General features: G+C 40.8%; 1 protein-coding gene across 2 annotated transcripts in view; it reads left to right on the forward strand.

The window, feature by feature from the left end:
• Positions 1 to 22,505, forward strand: part of LOC125007280 (cadherin-22-like) — a 150,381-nt gene that overhangs the window by 63,672 nt on the left and 64,204 nt on the right. For both annotated transcript variants that reach the window (XM_047583997.1, XM_047583998.1), the window contains exon 3: positions 15,914 to 16,915. In XM_047583997.1, the coding sequence (XP_047439953.1) occupies positions 16,685 to 16,915 (231 nt within the window). In that variant the 5' untranslated portion in view covers positions 15,914 to 16,684. The remainder of the gene's footprint in view (positions 1 to 15,913; positions 16,916 to 22,505) is intronic.

Here is a 22,505-nt window from a genome sequence, read left to right on the forward strand (position 1 = left end):
CTTATAATGACATATTTAGTGTCATGAAAGCTGGGGGATTCTCAGCTATGCATCCTGCTTTTAGTCACGGACTAACCCTTGCAAATACAAAGTCATATAGGTCACGTAGGTGTGGGACAGACACAGACAAGAATGATATAAAACGCCATCTGCAGTGCCAAGTTATTTCCAGTGCGACCGAGTGCATTAAAAACCTGAAACAAAAGAAGCCTTCTCCATGCCAACCCGTTTGTTTTGCTGTCGGGCAGGAAGAGCGAACTCTCTGGAGTCTGAAGCTGAAGCAATTTGTTTTGTTTGACTTTTTGCCCCATAAACTGTCAAATCTGCTTCCCCCTAACCCAGAAGAGGTTTGACGCTGCAGAAAACAAATGGGGACCATAATGACCCTCACCAGCAGGGTTCAGTTCTGGGGTGAGATCTATGTATTTATCCGAGGACGTAGGCACAGTGTTCGTCTATGCCTGGGAGGATAACTAGCGAGTGTTTCATTGTGCGTCCCAGAGCTTGGCCTTAATATATTTTCATTGATCCCATCGTTTCCGTAGAGGGTCGTTAAAAATTGGTAACAACTTAAAGTATTTACTTATCTTCAGAAACCCATTAGAAAACGTAATTTTTCAGATCCTGGCATTTGTGTGTATATGTTTGTGTCCCTGTGTGCTGCACAGAGACAACCGGAGAGGCTTTTTTTTTTTTTTTGTGTGTGTAACTATGAAGAAGAGAATGTTCAGCCAACTATTGATTCTGGAAAAGGCTCTCGCTGAGATGATGAGGAGGTGTGTCCTGTGAAGTGGCTATTATGTGAAATCAGTTGCCGTTGGCTGATTTCTGTGCGCTCTATATTCATTGCCCCCCCTCCAAAAAAGAAAAAAAGAAAAAAAAAAACAGGTGCTTAGGCTGCATCTCCTCAGGATCCACCCAACTGCACTGAAATTCCCTAGTTTAAAGAACACCCCACAGCCTAATGGCCTGGCCTATGGTTTGCAGGTGCATCCACAAACATAATTGTTCCAGCTCTAACAAGGTCTAATTGTTTTGTTTTTCTTGGCCTGTTGGAAGTTAGGCTTGTGTAGATAGCAGTCCTCTGTTCTTAAATTATTGAGAGAACAAATGTGATAGTGGCAGTCTCTAGCAGTTACTGGAGACTTTGTCTGTCAACAACTTGAAATACAGAATGAATGTCTTTATTTTTTCTTCTGATCTCGATCTAAGAGATGTTTTTTCGTTGATTGAATAATAACATGATTTAATCAGTTTCGTTTTAAAATTATAAGTCAAGCTGAACCAAAATGTCAAAGTTTTTTTTAAAGGGGGAACAACATTTATACGTGCACGAATGTTTCTTAGGTGCTTAGCAACAGTTATCGACAAAGGAAAGAGTAGAAAAGCCCACACACTCTCCTCCTCGATGCTTGCACCCATTTAATAAGCAACTCCACTCAAAGTTGTAGAACGTTAAAAATAAAATACGGAATTCAAAGTAGCATGTAGGTCAGATTCGTGTGTCCACAGAAGCAAACTTGCATCAGGAACTTGCAAGTCAACATTAAACCGAAACCTCAACACAAATATGAGTTGTGTCCTGCTCAACAGGCTAAAATCCATTGAGTGGAATGTAAATAAGTGGTGATGAAAATACTTCTCGCATGCTACAATGGTATGAATTTATAAAATAAATAGTGTCAGTAACCTTCTCAAGAAACTTCCTCCACACTGACATTTGAAAAGCCCATCGTTGAGGATTCAGACATCCTGTGTCGTGGCTGTTGACATTTGACATGAAATTCCTTCTAATTCCTGAGCAGCTACATAATAATTACTGCGGTTATACAACCTGTCCCCGGGCTCGAAGGCTTGACCTTTTGGCAAATAACACGTTCACGTTCATTTGCCTTAGTGTGAAAACGGGGTTGTCATTTCCTGTTGTGCTATACAAAAATACAGATGTCATCTTGCCGATATTCAGTGTGATGACATATTGTGACATCGGCCACAATAACCTTCCCATAAACCAATGTGTTTCTTAGGTGCAGGGTTTTTTTTTTCTTTTTGTTTTGTTTTTTTCCCTTTAGTACTTTCTATTTTAGACTCCAATAATCATCCAGCCTTGGCCACCAGGCACTTAGAAAGAGAGGTATTTGAGTAGGTCTCCACATGCCATTTCACAACTACATACACACAACCAGAGTTGTGGGAGAGTGAGAAGAAAACACAGACTTAGGCTCAGACCTTTCTGACCACAATCTCGCCTAATAGGAATGGCATGGCTGAGTGCACCGCACATCAAACGGAGTCAGGATGTATGGCTACCTTGTGAAAGCGTTCCACCTCCCAAAATAAACTACACTGAGAAGAAAACTAAGGACACATCATAGTCTGGCATCATGACAGTCAAAAGGCTGTTGGAAGCAGAACATATTTGGTGCGTTTTTGGATAAAAATGAAACAAAGTGAAACCCTCTTTCTTTCTTCATATTTGTCTAGCAGTGGCCTAGGTGGATGATTTTAGTTTCTTCTTCTTCTTCTTCTTCAAACATGTTTTCTTTGCGTGACCTCTAATACTTGCACTCAGTTTATTAAAGTGGTGCATGCAAAGTACTTGACACCTTCTGAAGTAAGCATTGAAACACGTCTACTGAGTTTCTTTCCTCTTTACGAGTCCACAGTCTCAGATTTTCACACATATCCCTACTGTATGCATTCGGCTGGTAAATAACTGGCTGCGATATTCTGACTTTTGCACCAACATTTCTGGAACATGACTATTTTTGATTTCGCTGGCAGAGGAAGCGCCGGGATGCGGCGGAGGGGTAGCTGCGCACAATGTGTTCCTTGTTTTTACTTTGTACATATTTGCTGTCTGCTTTGAGGCTTGAGACGCGCGGTTGTCACGCAACATGTCAGGATCTACCCGGTGATAAAGAAGAACGGAAAACAAACATGCTACTGTCTCTGAAGTCTCCTTGAAATGTTCGTTCCTCTGAATATATTAAGGGATTAGAGATTGTATGTAACATGATTATGGACAAAGCAGCTGAAGTGCGATCAAAGTGAGATAAAAACGCTCACACTTTCAGACATATACACAAGAGATGGAAAAGGTGGAGGATAAACAGAAATTATGAGGCGGATTAAGAGATTACTCCAGTGGAAGGTTGTTGTTTTTTTTGTTTTTTGTCTTTTTTGTCTTTTTTCCATTAATGAAAGCAAAATATTAGTAATAGTAGTCCTGTACTTTGGAATGGGAAAAACATCAAATCAGGAAAAACACTTCTGCACTTTTGAGGTTTTGCCCATTTTAAGTTGTGAGAGCTTTACTTAATAAATATCCATGGGACCCTCGGATATGCTCTTACCCTGCAGTAAACAGTGCAAGCATTCATTTGAGTGTCAAAACATGATATGCTTGGCAAACTGTAATTAAGTGTCTAGATTTCCTTTCATCAATATTTTTCATTTCCAATGTGAATTAACGGTTTGTGATACTATCCTAAAGCTGAATGGCCAAAGGCACGCACGGACGGCCTTTTTTTCAGCACGTTAAAGAAATGCCTTTATGTTATTGCAGATTCCTCAGATGGGAAACGCTTAAAAGTACAACATCAAATTTGGTCCACTTCTCTCAGGTTTATTATTATTTTTAACTGAACCACTCTTATGATTTACACAGGCATACTCTATTTAATTGCCATTTAATCTAGAGGTCAACCAGACCGGCTAATGACGGAAATGGTCGATGAGTTTCAATCTCTTAATTTGCATTTTATTCAGTTGTCAGTTAGAACACTGCGTTGAATACGTCTGGTATATTCATATTTTCAGCCGAAGGTTATCAGTTCCTCCCTGATGAGCTGTGAGTGTTGGCTGCTGTTGGCTTCGTCTCAACAACGCCATTCCTCAGATTTCTGCACCGTTTACCATTGGACATGATCGTTCTCATCCACACAGTGTGAGCTTCTGACTGGGAATTGACTTTGTGATACTTGAGCATATACGGATATGCCTCTAAATAGTGTGTAAGCTGTGGGATTCGACTTCGACATCACTTTGGTTTTCTGGAAAAAAAAAAAAAAAGCTGCAACTCTAAAGCCCTCTCACTTGGGCTGTTCAATACACATCCGTTTCCCCAGACACACTGGTGAATGTGTTATATGATTAAAGAAAGTATGAGCAGTGACAGGTTGGAAAAAAAGGAACAAATTGGATAATATAGTGTGCAAAGCCGAATTTGCCCTCTTTACCAACATGTCTATTTTTACTACAGCTGAAAAATGCATTCTTAATAAATTACCTATCCGTGGTGTTGAGTATTTTCTGCATAACAAAACACCAGAACAGATTGTGCAGTTGCTCAACCCAAGGCAGGTGCGCTGTAATGCACAAATCCGCCGGTCATAAGAGGGGATAAGAATCCCTTCTGATGCATCAAGCCTCCTTTCATAAAAAGCGCAAAGGAGCCTGTCATACTTGTGCTGCAAGCCACTCTACTAGTTGACATTATGGCCATCTGTCCAACTTGCTTAGATTCGTATTTGCATCGGCTAGGAGCACTTCTTCAGGCACCAGTGGTCTCTATTTGTCCTGAGAGGGCCCTGACTATAGTCAGCCTGGAGCGAAGGGCTGAGCGGCGTGTTGACAGACACCGGCGTTCTTCTTCCATCCCGGGCCAATGTGCACTGACAGCTGTCAGCTACCTTGGCCATCACCTGTCTTTCACCAAGACACACACATGCACCTACGTGTATGCATGAATGCCCGCACTGACATGCATAATAGCTCCTGTGTGCACACGCATGCACACGAGCGCACGTGTGTGAGCAGAAACACACTCGGGAGTCACCGAGAAGCAAGCTGGATTTGGCTTTCATTCCACTCAACCCCTTCTATTTATTTGTTTCCTTTATGTGCTACCGCTCCCACTCCCTCTTTCTCTCGCCATCTCCCTCTCTCTCTCTACTAGCCAAATCTGGGGATACTGAGCGCCAGCCACCCGTGAGATGAGCGATTTAGTAATTGTGCAGCTGGCAGTCCAGTCATGGGGTCCTGTGCAGCAGTGGTGGACACTGTGGCATATATGGGCACAAAGAGCAATGGGGAGAGAGGAGAGAAAGAGGAGGCAGATAGACAGAAAGAATTAAATGGAACGGGGGTAGTCCTTGAAAGCGAAATTTAAGGAAAATTAATGGATGTGAGGACAGAGCGAGAGGGAAAAAAAAAAGAGAGTGGGTGCAGGCTCATCTTGGTATGTGGGTGGAAGCTTTTGAGTTTTAAAGAGTAGCAGCAGTGTTGGCATGGGAGAGAGGGAACAAGGGAAAAGTGGTGTGGCGGTGGTGGTGGTGGTGCTGGGGTGCTAGAGATTTAAAGAGAAAGGCAGGGAGCGAGGGACGGGGGTGGAAAAGCAGCAATTAGTGTAATTAGGAGACCAGCTTTAGCTAGGCACTGACAATATGTCACCTCTCATTATAAGCCATAAGCAAACACGGCAGCCTAATTCAAGGCAGCACCCATTCTCTAGACAGTTCCCTGTGTCAGTGCAGATTGTTCTCCCCAGTCACGCTCCGCTGCATATCATTGACTTGCCAATACGACATGGGTTTTTGGATTCAGAATATAGAGTCCGGTTGAGGGGAGAGGCGCAAACAACAGCCAGGTCCAACTCGCATGCTGCTGGAGTGCGACACGTTTGGCAGGGAAACAGAAAGGGGTCCGAGCACTTGTTAAACTACGGTGGGATTGATTAATTTAGACGGGTAGGATGCGTTAGATGTTTGCGCAGAGGTGCTTTGATTATATATACAGCGTGCTCGTGTGATTGGGAGATAATATTTGGACAGCGCTGGCACAGTGATATCACGGGCATGATATAACAGACAACTCCGGAGTTGCATTTAATTAGAAAAATCAATATGCCGATCGAGTTTATAGGCAGCTGTGCACCCGATCTATAGTCAAACATCTTTGTCGTTATTAAATATTTGCCTCAACAGCAGGCTCATCATTTCTGCACGTTTCTGAATGTTGACACAACTTGCTGGCCCCTTGTTTACACAGCAACCGTACTGTACTCCAAAGCAAACTCGTTTTTTTATTTTTTTTATTTATTATTTGTTTCCTATTATTTTCTTCCCGTTCGTCTCCCGGCACATGGCCCATTAAAACTTCACCATTGCTACAAGACACTTTACAAACACAGGCATGTTTTCTGTTTTGCCTCTGGTTCTATTTTTTTTTTTTTTTTTCCTTCACCTTTTCGTGACATGACACCGCGCCGCTGAGCCAACTGACTGTGACAAATTGGGATTGAAAATGACAAAATAGGCTATTTAATAAGCATGGCGGAGGGGATTGGACTCTGGTGTCGGGTTCACTCGAATAAGCAGACTGTCTGAACTCCTCCTGGGCCCGGCTTTGATGGCAGCTTTCATCCTTCTGATGGGGGAGATTCTGGCAACGGAAGATGGAGCCGCGTATGTCTCGCTATCTACGGCGCCCGTGTGTGTGTATGTGCGTGCGCGCATGCATGCATGGGGGAAGCTTTGAGTAAAATGCAAAATCAGCGCACACATCAGTCTGAGGCGCAGATACAGTGTGGCGAGTGAGTGGGCCCAGGGGGAGAAAATGTGGCCACGTGTTAACCTCAGGCTATTAACTTTCAAATATAAACTCCTTGGCTCAGATAGTATCACTTGTGCGTGTTATCGTTCTTTTTTTTTTTTTTGAAAAACCTTAGCCATAGCCCTGGGAATAAGAAGCTGTTATTAGAAAGAGATGCTGTGATATTCCCTAATGATACCAGATTGAATAGAGTTGTCACATTTCTCCATTGGTGTGTGTTGATGCAGAGACAAAAATGACAATCCGTAGATGTGTAAAATGTGGCGAAAACGCAAGGTTTATCACGAGGTGCGTGGCCGCTTAAATAGTGTCTATTTAAAGACACTAGCAATATACACTGATCAGCCAAAACATTATGACCACGGAAAGGAGTAGTGAGTAACATCGACCATCTCGTGACAATTCTGGCCGTTACTTGTATGTACCACCCACCCAGACCAGACCTGACACCCCCACTCCATAGTAATGACACCCCGACAGGATGCAGCCGGACACACACACACAAAAAAAGCTAATGGCTAACAACATTAGCCATTAGCATGGAGCCAAATATTCCAATTACAATCAGTTTAGAAGTCCAGATCGAACGAAAATCCTCCATATAAACACCTCAGTACAAACACCAGTATAACACCTCAGGAATAAAGAATCCCAAAACGGTTGAAAGTCATGTAAACTGTGAATCGGAATGAAGTCAGGCTCCGTTCTGTCTGCGCATGCTCTGTCTTGACATAAATGTGCAGTGACGTTCGAGTGACATTTCCTCAGCTGGTCTGAGACATATCTTTAAAAAGGTCCATCAAAAATGAATTGAAGCCAGGAAAGACCTATGTGTGGAACAAATTTGAAGACCGGCTACTATAAGGCTAAACAAACAACACAACAGCAAAAGCGGATATGACCCAATAAACTTAACGAATCAAGCGGTTGCTTTAATAGTAAAAGTGTAAAAACAGTAGCAACTGCTGCTGATTAGACGAGAGATCAGTCACGTGATGTTTTCATTGATATGCTCACGTTGCACACCTGTAAAACAACTGCTTCGATTAAAAGTAGAGGTACACGTGAACATCAGATGAGAATAGATGACCTGTTGATTTGAAACCTTCAATCGGAATGAATTCAATTAGAATGAGAAAAAAAGTCTTCATGTAATCCCAGCTACTCTGTTGTCAGACACCACAGGACACCCACATTTCTCTGATGAGACACAACTGTTTTACACAAGGGACAAGGGAGACCTACACAATATTAGGAAGGTGGCCATAATGTCGTGCCTGATTACTTTATAACGTTATAAAACATATTTAAAATAACAAAAGATTAAACTGTTTAATACAAATAATTAGAAAGCCGTAACAGAGATAAAACTCTGGAAGCGACTATCGAGCAGAACATGAGGAACACAAAAACAAAACAACAAATAAATGTGACAGTGGCGCGCAAAGGAGAACCCGAGAGAAAGATGATGTGGAAGGGCCGACAGCATGGAAAAGGTGTAACGACAGAGTGACAGAGGAGAGGAATGAGGAGAAGCCAAAAGAGAAGACATCAAAACAAACTGACAAAGGGAAAGAGGAGTGAGTGGAGGGCGGAAAAGCAATAGGTTTTAGAACTTGCTGACAGTGAGTTAGACACAGAGAGACACAGACGCAGAGAAGGCAAAAGGTGATGCGTGGAATATAGAATAAGGCGGTGAAGGAAAGGTGGGAAAGGGAACTAATGGTAGGATGAGTGGGTAAGGAATAAGCAGGGGGAGCCTTTCTGTTTGTGGTGTGGTGTACACGCTTGAATAGATTGACAAAATCAAACGTTTACAGTTAAATTGTATTTAAGTTTGACAGACTTTGTTTAAGTCTGTTTTTTTTTTTTTATGTTTGCATATTTCTGTGTGAGTAAATGTACGTGAGCTTGCATGCTTTCTTTTCATCAGATGACCGGGAAGGGCAAAAAAAAAAAAAAAAAAAAAAAAAAAAAAGCCCTGTAGGAGTTTGCTGCAGTTCTGACCAGCTCCAACACACACTAATGCCTGTGAAAAAATGAATTATGAATTAAAGCATGATATTTTTCACTAAAGTGCAAATTCAGTCCAATTTACTTCTCTGCTTCAAAACATTGCATGGTTCAACATTTGGTTGTGGGCTATATTTATTAGCTACACTGCACTCTCGGCCAAATCTGGCTGAGTTTTTAGTGGTAGTCAAGTTGGAACTCAGACCTATAGCGTCGTCTGTTGTGAAGAGCTGACTACAGACTCAGTGCTCATGGTGAGGTATAATATCAAAGGGCAGGCATGTTTGCTTGCCCATGAAACTCCGTAGACCCACCGGGACGCAAAAGTGATTCCAAGCCCAGTATGCAACAGTATGATTTCTGAATATGTGAATGGATACAACTAAATATTTAAACACGTTTGCCTTAATTTCTCTATCGAGTAAACCTCTCAGACAGCTCCTGTGGCTCTAGTTAAAAGCGACTGATTTTATTTCGCCAAACTGTATATCAACAACCAGACATCGCATTAGAAATTTCAGAATTTTTCAAAGAAATGTTGCTGCTGCTTCCATGTTATTTAGAAAAACTAAATAGTAGCTAAGCGCATATATCCACGAGGCTACATTAAACCAAAAAGATGGCTTTCAGCTAAATTCTCATGTCAGCGCAATGAAATGCTCATTGTGACATTGCTGCGTGTAAACTAATATTTGATTGCAACACAGGTATTAACATTGTCACACTGTCGTCTGCTCATTTGGAGGTTAGTAATTACAACCAGAAGCTTTAATAAAAGACCATAAAACAGACACAGTTTGAAATTTTACCTGGTCTTGGAGATGAAAACATGTAGAAATTATACAGTAACTATTTATCCTGGGGGGTATGTGTGTAATTTTAATGACAACTCAGCAGCAACCGAGACATTTCATGTTTCCCAAATCTTTACATTCTGTCCATCACCACAGGAAAGTTAAAAGACTTTATCGTACCGAGATAATGAACCCCACAAACATTATCTCCTTTATTTCTACTTTTCCTTCCCAAAAGCTACATACGACGCAATATGCATTGTTGGGATTGAGAAGAAATGGAATAAAAAAAAGGTATTTATTTATTTTATTTTATATGTGATGAGCTATTGTCAATTACCTGCTTTAGCAGACTCTGTTGTAGCCATGGAGTCTGTGTTTTCATTAAATGCCACAGTCTTGAAAACGAGCCAGTTGATCTGCTTCACTCTGAATTCACTAACACAGCTAACCCCGAGGGATTCATCTTTTTCAGTTTAAGTAACAAGGTGTTTCACTGGAACACAAAACAGGGAAATAAAACAAAAAAACAAGAGAAGGAGCCTTTTTTTATACATATGCATGTATTTTGCTTTGGTGCTAATTCACCGTACTCATATACTGTATGCACTGTAATCTAATGATGATGCCAAACTTTTTAAAAAGTTGTTGTTTGTCGACAAACTCTAATGAGGCACTGACCAGTTATTTGGCCCATTTTGACATCTTTCTAAAGGTAGCCCTTACTGTTGAGCACTGTGGTAGCTGCAGAATTACAGCAACAGCAAGATTTGAAAGGAAGTTCCATTCACTTGTCACATACTTTGACTATTTTCTGTGCTGTAATTGGGTTTATACATTTAACACCTAATGCAGTTTACTTTAAGTAATAGGCATCCAGTTTTTTGTTTTTTTTAACTCAATATTCATTTTAATTCAGAATTCATTAAAAACACAGTTCAGGAAGGATTCACAGAACAATAGTTTCCATCTATACTGTGTCCAATCTTCACTTTCAGAAAAACTTTTAATAAGTTTCATTTGTAAAGCTACATTTTCTTTGTCATAGTGCATAGTCAGCATTTTCAGCATGGGCACTACAATCAACAGGCAGCCAGTGAGTGCTCAGTGTAATGTGATAAAAACAATAGCAACAATGTATTTCCATCTATACATATGTATTTAATATATTTAAAGGTTAGTCACTATAACACACCGACCATATGAGGTTAATACCGTGGGCCATTGAAATATCCTCCACACCAGTATTACAGTAAAACAAAATAAAAATATCTAAAGGTCATCTACTGTAGGGAATGTAAAAAGTGTTGGCAAAAAAATAAATAATTTCATGAAGCATAAATCTGCTCATGGAAAGTTCCCCAGAATTGGAACAGCAAGTCACGGCGACCCAGGCCGCAAAAGCTGTGATTGCTCCAAAATGCATTTCTGTCTTTCACTGGCAGCGCAGAAAATTCACCGTCCTTCTGCCTCCAACACAACACCTACTCAGATGTCTTCTCGCTTTTGTGTGTTGCAGTGATTTCGGTAGAAGTAACTGTCCATTAGCTCCCATGACGACAACTTCAGCTTCAGTCGCCATTACCTGAAGTACTCAGACAAACTCAAAACAGACGACTGGCCACCAACAACTGTTTTAGCGGCGTAATTACAGAAGTGAATGAGCAAAAATGCTCAACACGGCGTAATCCAAGGTACTGGGGGGCACCAGGGAAAGATGTAAACATGCTATCCCTCCAGTTCAAACTAGCAAACTCTGTCATACGGTAAAAAAAAGGCGGTCCCTAAGGTTGGGGTGAAGTATTGCAATGTTCAAACTGTTCAAACATTTCTCATTATATGTTTCACCAGGCCTTGAACAATTGCTTAGCTGTTTTAGGTGGTTGGTTATTCGACAGCTGAGTAAATCACATCATGTTACCAATTACTTTGCACCACTGGTGATAAAAGCTCCCCTTTAACAGGCCTGAACCCTAACCCTAACCCTAACTTTAAGCCTTTTTAAATGACTACTTTATTTTCCATACCTTTGTCTCTTATTTATTATAACCATATTGATGTGTACGGTCAAATCCGCACGTCAAACACAGAAGGCAAAAGACCACTGATTTGAGTCGCTATGGCTGCCCCCTGATGAAATGTATTGTAACGCGCACACACAGCTACGCCGCATGTTTGCAATGCGAATGTGTGTGTCACAGAGACAGAGAGGGCTGTCTGCTGGTCATTGGCCCCATGCCTATCAGTTTGCAGTGATCAGTCTTGCCTGGCTGTCGTCTGTCCGCTGCCAGCTGTCAAAGGGCTTGCTCTGGGCATGCCCACTGATGAGAGGCTGCAGCCATGCTCTAGAATCAATCCAGCACTCTAATAGGTCACGAATGGTTGCACAGTGTTTGCCAATAGCTTTGGACTGGAGACTGAGTAGAGGAGGGAGTGGAAAGAGATAGGAGGAGGAGGAGGAGGAGAGAGGAACACGAGAGATACATCAGCCATATTTTTTTTAATCATCAGCAACAATTTTTACAGCCTGCTGCTGAAAAGAAAAGGCTAGTAATTGTCATTGCCACTAATTTGTCCGTGTCAGCGAAGGTTTCTGACTCCACTGTAGTGGTGGTCACGTTTCGACAAAATCAGAACACACTAGCTTAAATCACTCCTCCTCTGTTTCTCTCTCCAGCTCATTAGAGTTACCCACTTTTAGACCTAATTGCAAGTAAATGTGTACAAACTCCCTCAGTGCAGAGGCAGGACAGAAAAGGGAAGGAATGCATTCATGAAAAGAGAGCAGATTTGGTTTTTAGATGTCGAGCAGTTGGTGTTCAGCAAATGTTTCGGTTTGCAAAGCAACTACTGGGCCAGAGAAGCATTTGATATGAATGTTCTCTGATTAAACAAATTCACGCCGCCTTCCGTACTGTTAAGTCATCTACTGTAGGGAACAGAGAAAGTGTGGATAGGCAAACCGGAATTAATTCTATCCACCCAACAATGTTTGCCTTTGAGGCATGGAGGAATAAACAGTATGTTTTTATTTCTTTGAAGTTGTCACTCTGTAGCTCAAACATATCTAATTGGGAACTTGTATATGTATGAAATAAGTATTTTTTGTCAATTTAAGTGGGACACTTAAAATATATATATATATATATATATATATATATATATATATATATATATATTAATCAACAGTTGTTAACAGTGGTGCAAGAGATTAAATTATTTTTACCTCTTTAAACACATTTGATAATATGTTTATTTGAACTGGTATTTTCTGAAGCATTTAGCTTATAGTCGATTACAGATTTGATCTGATCTGATCTATTCAGTAACAAATTTAGTGTGGTTAAAAACTAAATTGCACTGACTTGCGAGAAGATTTATAAAATTAAGTATTAAAATAAATAAAGTCTGAATTTTCTGTCTGAACTGCTGTGACTGGCTAACACCAAGCAGATGAACCAGATCAGCCTCAGGGTTCTTCGCATCCCTTACAGGAGGCCACACGGCAGGAACAGGTCAGACATTTGCAGGCAGCCACACTGTTGGCATATGGCAAAATGTTGCCTAAATATTGGAACTTGCTGTATAACACCTCCATGGATATGGCCTGGATGCAGAGGGACACAACCCTGCCTCAGCAGAGGACAATAATATTGTGTCATCCTCACCGATAGGCAACAGGGATTGGCAATTATCTTCTACAGGGACAAGTGGTGGATGTTAGAGAGGGGCAGAGGGCAAAGTCAGACAAGCTTGGTCACATTCTGCCTCGCTGCTGTCTGAGTGAAGCTCCATCTGACGAGAACGCTGGAAAATAAGTCTATCACTGCCAACAAGCAAACTCCTACTGTTAGTACACGCAGACAGCCACATGCATAGTGCCAAGGCACACAGTGCACCACTGGTGTTGGTCTGACGTGCCAATCAGTCTAGGGCACAGAGGGAAAAGTCTATCTGTGGCGAGAGGTAAAGATTTCTTGACTCCTGAATTGTTTTTTTTGTGGAATTCAGTGTCATGTCTAGTGCTGAGGAAACGCTACTAGGTCAGGGCAGCCCGTTTCTGCCCCCGTGATTACTATTGATCGGCTGACCGTGAATGTGCAGAATTCACTTAATGGTTCTTGTGGTCAGGGAAGGCCATGAGGTAGCGTCACATGTTTGCAGCTGAAAGTGAAAAAGAATTCTCAAGAAAGTAATGTTTAGGCTTGGTGAGCCCTGTATTGCCTTTGCGTATGATGTAATGCAACAAAACTGATAGAGATGCTATATTCACTTGTAATTAGGGTTATGGCATGTTCACATGTTGAGTCTGAAGACTACTTTCTGTCTTTGGTAGAAGCCCAACTAACAATCTTCAGTTTTAGAAAGACTTCGGTAGTCTGATTGAAAGTTTCTCTGAACATGTTACATTACATCATGGAACTGTTTCTGCAGCTTGTGTCAGGCTGGGCTTCGAGGCAGGACTCACACACAGAGCAGAAGTAATAAGGGTGAATCTTTGTTCAAACCGCTTACAGAACAAACTAAAAGTAACTAAACAAAAGTCGCTCCAAAGGGAGGAAAAAACAAACCTCTATCTCTTAAACCTAAGACCTAAAGGAGGGACTAAAAAGTTACAAAGAAAAATCACTCGAAACGAGGAGTAAACTTAAGGCACGAAGGCAAGGCAAAACTTTGACTATCAACTTATCGTAGAAACGGGCTAGTATGGCGACAAGGACAACACACTGTCACAAGCAGACTATATGAACACATGGGGAATAGGGAACAGGTGAACACAATCAGGAATCAGGGGAGACAATGGCCGGTGACACATGAGGAAGGGCAAGTGACCTGAAACGAGAGGAGAGTTACTATTCAAAATAAAACAGCTTGACCTTTAATAGAATCTAAAAGTCATAATATTTCTGCTTTCATTTTTTATAATTTCATACCTGTGTTGTGTTGAACTGGGTTGTAAACCAATCAAGCTCAGGCTACAATATGTATTTAATAAGTTACCATTGATTTGTCAAGACACACACAGTCACAGCACTTTTGATTCTCCTAATATTGGATGGGTCATTGACGTACCCCTTAGGATTAATTATGATGACAGGGGTAATTCACAGTTATTTGAACTTGCACCATGTACATTTGCACCCCTTGCCCATGTACCTTGTATACATTTTTCTTTTGCAAATTATAACCCACTTTTCTTCGCATTTGGTAGCAGTCTTACTTTCTCGAGGTTGTACGTCCCCAACTCTATCCAATCCTGAATCAGACAAATGAGTACACTGCAAGTACAATAACCATCTTAATATACTGCATGTGAAAGTCCCCGTATAGTTCCTCCATTAATAACACTGACTGTGCTGAAATGAATGAAGAGGTTGGAGCAGTTTAACTTGCTCCTGAACTGTTTACTCTGGAGATTGAACACCCCCAGAGCAGTTTCCAATACCACGGACATTGCCTTGACCAACAGTCTGAGAAGGAATTATTTCCGGAAGCTCCAAGCTTGCTGCCGGGCAGGAGCAGAGTAAGATTAGAAGTCCTCTCCCAGCCAGCAGAAACACAATAGGTTAAACCACCTGCTGGCCTTAGGTGCTTTTCCTCGCCTGGTGTTGCAATCTTCCTTTCTTGGGGTTGTAAGGCTGGAGACATAGTAAATGTTATTGTTTCTCGACTTTTTGTCATCTGCCTTTTGTTCCGAATTTTTGAAAGACCATTAATCACACATAAAGCCACACACAAGGCAGTGTGTTTTTCACTGGCCCTTTGAGTCTTTGACTCATTTCATTTTTCAGTTTTTCCTCCTCTTTTTGTCTGGCACTCCCTCCCTTCTCCTCTAACCCCATCTCCCTTTCTGCTCCGTCAGCTCTGTCTAACCTCTGTGCATGTTTCACAACAGCAAAGGAGCGTGTCTGCTACCCTCTCCTACTCTCCAGTGTTTGTCAGAAGTATTAAGGGGATGTTGCCTCATTGGATAGAATTAATTGATTAATACTTTTATCCAATTAGTGTTCCCTCATGCAATTAATCAGCTGGCTGAGGTTAGGGCCGCTTCATCAGTCGGACGAAAGGCAGACAGATGCTGTGGGTCTGGTGTGTGATGAACAATGACCTCTCTCTCTCTTGCTTCTCTCCCTCTTTCTCTCCCTCCTTCCTATTTTCCACACACCTGGTTTCCTGTCCTGTTTTCCCCACCGTGCCATCACTCTACTTCGTATAGCACATTGTTAGAATTCTTGCTGAACACAAGAATTGCTCCTGCAGATAATCCTAACACAACACATGATGGGTTTTTAGGGCTCAGGAAAACTGAGGTGCAAGAAAGATGACATGAACCACAATAGCTTCCAATTTGAGCATTAAAGAGTTAATGTTAAGATGCTGGATGCTTGAGTTTGCTACTCAGCCCTTTTAAAAAGAACAAGAAGAAAACCTTTTCAGATCCAGGTCAACTTACAGCTATGATAACAGCAATTTTCTCTTCTGTCTTACAGGTTCGTTCTTTCCGTGTCTATGCATCACCGACGAAGTCGTCATAATTGTGAAAAAAAAACACAGAAGGACCTTTGGAGAATGAACTTTCCAAGCCAATGGATTGTTTTGAAGGGCAAAGCCATCCAAGATCAAACATAATCAAGGAGAGTAAAATCGCTTGGCCTTTTCCCAGTTCAAGGCTTCTGCTTCAGGAGGTAAAACCAATTTTGGCTTTTCAAGGAAGTGGACCAGAGAAGAGTTTTCTACTCAGAAAAGTTTAATCGAGTCACTTTTGGACAACTTAGTACTGAACCATCTGGAGGTGATATGGCAAAAAGCAAAACTGGAAGCAAAGCAAGCAGTAAAACTATGAAGTCAAGAATGGATGGAAGCCATCGCTCTTCTTAGGGAAGCTTGTCAATGTCACTGTAAAACTGGTTCCATTTAATTTCTGCACAGATCATTGAGCCAATCTAGTAAAAAAAAACAACAAAAAAAAAAAAACATTATTTTTGTTGCCTTTAAACTTTACTTTCAAAAAATACTAAATATCAGGAACTTTCTCCTACAAATACTCAGAATGACTGTCTCTGTTGAAATAAATGTTCTCTCCGGTACAAATCCAATATGGTGCATGACCTGCCCTGTATTCAACAGATAACTTCAGACTGATTTGTGTTTCCATGGATTAACGTTTAAGTTCTTTCACAAAGACCTTTTACATTTGCACCCTGCTCGAGCTGTCACTTGAGACTACATTTTTTTTTTTTTTTTCCTTTTTTAAAATCAAAATGGCTCTCTTTGGGAGAACTGGAGCTTGGGCACTAATAGCAGGACTTGGTCTTCTTAGCTGCTATACTTTTATCTGGTGTGAGGCCTCAAGGACTAGTGGTACTACCGCTGGAGGGAGCAGACAGGAAGAAGGACCCTCGTCACTTGAACGGGTAAAGAGAGGATGGGTTTGGAACCAGTTCTTTGTCGTGGAGGAGTACACGGGCACAGACCCACTCTACGTAGGAAAGGTAAGACATCTTTATTTTGATAATAAGTGCTGGTTCCTTGAACAGTTTGAAAGGGAAGCGCACCTTCCTTGGGATCTGGTTAAAACACAGTGAAGCCAGGTGAAGCCACGCATTTCCAGGTTGTGGAAAAAATTAGCACAGATGTCTGCATGCTTATGTTTCACAATGAGCATGATCAGAAACCTGCGTTCCCAATCACATCAGCTCCACGTAAGAGCAGACAGTTTTTATACAGAGCAGTTCATATCAGTAATAAATAGGCCTGCAAGGGCAAAGGTGAGTGTAAATATAAGCTCATTATTTTAAGGGCTAAATAAGTAGTGACACACACAGTTTGTACCGCAACGACACGTATCTTGATTGTCCGATGCTTGTAATCAGCTGATGTAATTTGGCGTTTATGTAATATATTTTATATGTCCTTATATGCATTGATATTTGAGTTTAAATCCAAACCCCTGCAGCAAACAAACCCATCAGTGAGACACCTGCTAGCTTAATTTTCAAATTTTCTCTCGTTTCTTCGGAGCAACCTGTGAAGATTGGGTGTTACCACAAGGTTGGAAGAGTGGGCCTTTATTGAGCTCTGAAATTATCATCAGTTGATAATTCCTAATGAGAATTCTTGACCTGCCTAAAGGGGCGTACACATGAGCAGTGAAGCGGCAACCAGAGATCATGGGAATATAATTGAATTCAGTGAGCTGTAGGCGGCAATGCAAAGTGGGCAGGTACAAAGTTGAACTAATGTCAAGGCAATTGAGGATTGGATATGATTTGAGCAAATTATACAGTTGACACAGCTTTGGTTGTTATCACGTGGTACCCCATGCTGTTTGATTATTGTTGTCAGTATTTTATCATAACAGACAGCTGTGATGGCAAGAAGTGGTAGTTCTGTTGGAGCATAGGCTAGCTCCGTCCATACACCAGAAATATTTTTACGTTCTGCTTGCTACACAGTGGGAAATATAAGAGACGGTTAACCTTGCAACCTACTTCGAAACACATTACACATCGAACAGGCTTTACTTTATAACCCCAGTCAAGTCAGGCCTGATGAGTTAAATGAAAAATGAGAGGAAATGAGATGGCCAATGCTACATACACTTCAAGCCATAGTGTTCTTTTTTAAAAAAAAAAATAAAAATAAAAATTTCTCCTCATAATATCTCATTCATTATCCAGTTTACATAATAGAAGGAATCCTTTTACCTATCAGGGTAGAACTATGATTCATGTCAAAGCCCAGCTAAGTTAAAGTCGTCTGTGAAGGGTCTAATTATGCACCTTCCCTAATCAGCAACCAAATGGTGCACTTTGGCATTTGCACCGAAAAGAAAAAGATGCAAATTGACCGAAATTGCTGCCAAGAACAGTCCATTTGAATCCACTGAATTGCTAAACTGACACTAGCACAAAAACATTATAATAATTAATAATTGCTTTGTTGTTGCTTAATGCTTCTGCCGCTTTTCTCCTGCATACAGAGATCTTGAGGCCAAGACCTTGACCTTATGGGTAAGAATACAAAGCGAAAGATCAAGTCCCAGTGGTTATTTTCAGAGAGTTACCTCTCAAATGAACCATCTCCCCAGTGAACAAAGATTACGGCTTTTTTAAAAGCTCTGAACACATAACTGTGGCTTCTTTAACTTGTCCAAATGCATATTACTTCAGAATACAGTAAATCTTTTCACTAGCACAGTGTCGTGCTGCAGTTGGCATGGCACCGCATGAGTGTACTCATTGGTATCAGAGGTTGTTAAGTCCTGTGCAAAGTGGGACACACTGTGTTTCTTTCACTCCCCCATTCTGGGTCTTGTATTCATTTAATGACAGAAGCCTCCTTGTTCTCTGTTGAACTTTGTCTCTGAAAAACTGCAGCCTGCTGGCTGAGAGCTGAGTCTGTACTGGTCATTCTTCACATGAAAATCTTTTGAGGTTGACGTGAACTTGAGCAGTGTGTTTAGCAGAAGTTAAAATTCTTCTAAAACAGTTTCAATACAGCGATAGACCGGCGACCTGTCCAGGCTGTACCCCACCTCTCGCCCACTGACAGCTGGGATAGGCTCCAGCCACCCGCGACCCTCCAGAGGACAAGTGAAAATGAATGAATGAATGAATGAATGATTTTGCATTCATTTTGCTCAAAACAGTCTGAAAATTGTCCACATCTAGATAAACTGGTTTTAACTAGAGGTAATAAGCACCAAATCACCAAAACAATCACATCCTTTAGCTACTGACTTCTTTCCTATTACAGTCTGTGCTAAGGAAAGCTTTGCATCACAGTTTCCAATAATTATATGATATACATTATTTTTTGGGGTAATTTTTATTTTCATTTATTTTTCCAAATTAACAACTCAATAACCTTAACTGTTTACACCCGAGCACAGTTTATTTTTTACACCTGCTCTGAATTACTTATCACTGAGGACCATGTTCTCGCAAACAACCTCCAGGCTGCTACAACTTATGTACATAATCATCCTCACTGTAGACAACATGCGTGAACTAAACATTTAAATCCCCTAAAACATTTGTATCCCAAACATTTGCACAACTCCTCAGTCATTAGATCATTTCTCCAATTATATTTCTTTCTTTCTTGTCTTGGAAAGACAGCTGTCGTGGTTACTTAGTTCCTGGAACTATTCGGTAGTCTCAGCCTCAGCAGTGCCCTTCTCTTTGTCCTCAACATCGTGACACCCCAAATGTGATCACTGAATGTTATTTTTCTAATGCAATTAAAGATAATGAGTGCGCGTCACATCAAATATGTCATTAGCCTTGTATATATTTTGAAATGTTTTTTTTCCCCCCTCTTCTACTCGTTCGCGTCCCCTTCATCAGCTGTTTCTCAGATGAACCTCAGTGAGCTGATGAGAGTGGACAGCATGTACGATTCGATTGCCTTACACGGGACGTGATATGAAAAGACGGAACATTAATGCAGACAGAATGAGACTCAGCGATGAGTCACACACATCAATCATGAGATCCCCTTGTTTTGTAATCATTTAGACATGGCAATTGACCGGCTAATATTGCATCTGCATATATTGATCTCTCTATTCTTACAAATGAATGGAGATGTTACAGAGTAATTATCCTTTGACCGTTATTGGTCTCCAGTTGTGGCTGTGATGCATTCCTGCTGGCAAGACCAACAATGAGCCCAACAGGCAGCACTGTTTGTAAGCTGGGAGATGGAAAAATAAACGAAACTGAGTGATACATGAGAAAGGGAATGAAGGAAGAAGGAAGGCAGCAAATGGAGACTGGGAGAGGCGAGGCTTCCTACACTGACTTGTGATTCATTATAGGACAGTGTGCTACGGAAGGCAGAAAACTGATATAAAAGAGCTTAAAGGAGCTTGGAGAAGATATTATTTTAAGCATGTTATGTGTCTATGGTGGCGGATGGTGCAATCAGGTCTATTTATAGCATGTATAGGCATGTATACACTCACTCAGAGCTGTATTTTTGATATCAACACTTTGAGTAATGGAGGATTAAAGACAAGTATGCCTCTCTGCTGCATAATTACAACAAGCTCTTTTTTGTGCATACTACTTTACCCCTACTCAGCAAACTTGCCAGGTTTGCACAGTCTCACGCTTTGGCTGCCACTACATTGCCAATAAAAATCAGGTTTCCCAATAAAATGGTCACTCACATGACATTAATCTGGCAGATTTGGTCAGTACTGAATAGAAAATGAAGATAATTAATACTTGCGGACAGAAATGATCTGAAAAGACAGTTTTATCATGCCAACTGATCGCCAGAGAGCTTTTAACAGAATCAGAATCAGAATGATTGCCTTTTTCCTTGCCTTTCCTTGCCTTTTTATCGTAAAAAGGCAAGGAAGTGGGTTTTTGTACGAAGCAGAGCTGCTGTTGAACACATAAAATCTCAAATGCTTCTCGTTAAAGGTAGTAATGGAGGTAGAAATGACACGTTGCTGTCCTCTGTCACGTTTCTTTCCACTCCAGTTTGACGAAAGCACTTGGAAATAAAGCTATTGTGATGCTGCATTTGCTTGAGAATGTTTTATTTTTTTGTTGTTGTATTTTTTTTCCAAGTGCTACATCTTATTTAGTAAAGTGTTCCTCGAGTACATGATACCCAAGTAGCGACGTATGATTTGCTGATGATTTGCTTTTCCCTATTGTAAGCATGTTCCAATTCTTATTATTTAGGAATAAATTGTTATTATTTAGCAAATGCCATTTCATATTTTATTATAGAGGGAGAGAGGAGAGACAAATTTTATAGGAACTCTATTCAAGATGAGCTGAGCTATGTGCTGCATATGTTTCTGAAGAGTTTAGAGTATAGTGTAACTTGCTTTTGCCACTTCTGAGCATGTTCAATGTTATTGCTCAGAAATACATTGTTAGAATTTAGCAAATGCCAATTCACATTTAATTGAAGCAGGAGAAAAGAATTTTTATGTTGATAGCTGGTGAACTTCAAGTTGTTGCTCGTCACATGTCACTAGTGTAAGGCATTAGTCTGAGGTGTCATAATCCCAGGAACATTGAAAGTGAGTTGTTTTTTTCACTGAACACGACATTAAATGGCACAATGGTAATGCAGATGTGTGTTTATGAGCAAGAAGAAACTGTTTACACACAGAAAAATGCTCGTGCCATGCCTTTTCGGGCAATTACCCTTGTCATCACGATACAAGCCATAATTAGTGGAGACATAACATTGTATGTCCAATTGTGACAACATCACAATGTTGCCATCAAAGAAGAACAGCTTAAGATTGGAAGACTGAAATAAAAAAGGAGAAAATATGGGGCTGCTGAACATGTTTCAAAAGGAGGACACGTTTCTTCTTTATTTATACATCTCTATTTGGAGATTTGATATTTCTGATGTTATTCTACCTTTAAATTTTTCTGCCTAAGCTTCATCTAACAGCATATGTGCTATATAGTCTTAATAAATGACTGAGTAACGCGTGATGCGTTACTCAGAGTAATGCGTGAGGACCCCGTCCTCACGCAGTTTAAATATGTAGCCTGACATGCAGAATTTGCCTGACGTGGAATGCGGTTTATGAATCTCATGATAACTCGAAGGAAAGTCTACCTCCTATTCCACACCAGTCAGTACCATCACCCCTTCATTTTAATTTAATCCTCTGACTGCCATTTACCACCCCTCTCTCATCTCGGGCTCCGACTCTGTCTTCCATGGTCTGTACTCTTCCCTTCCCATAGCCGTCTACACCCAGGCCGTCTCTGATTCAGTCACCTTGTTACCACTTTGAAGCTGCTAAGATCAGAGAGCTTGACAACTTGCAGTGAAATGTGGCAGGCCTACTCCTGATTACACAGACTTAAAAATAAGACAGCCAATTTGCTTCCACTTTGAAACCCTCAGTAAACTAAAGATTCAGTGCAGCCCACATTCCGCTACACTGTCTCCACTGCAAATGTAAAATACTGCTCCACAAATGTCTTTCTTTTCTATTCTGTCACATAATGGGTTTTGGATTTTTTTTTATTATTATTATTATTATTTACCACGACTGCATGTATATTTATTTAGTCAGAGTTTGAG

The sequence above is a fragment of the Mugil cephalus genome, chromosome 4 (assembly GCF_022458985.1).
Source record: "Mugil cephalus isolate CIBA_MC_2020 chromosome 4, CIBA_Mcephalus_1.1, whole genome shotgun sequence".
NCBI lineage: Eukaryota > Metazoa > Chordata > Actinopteri > Mugiliformes > Mugilidae > Mugil > Mugil cephalus.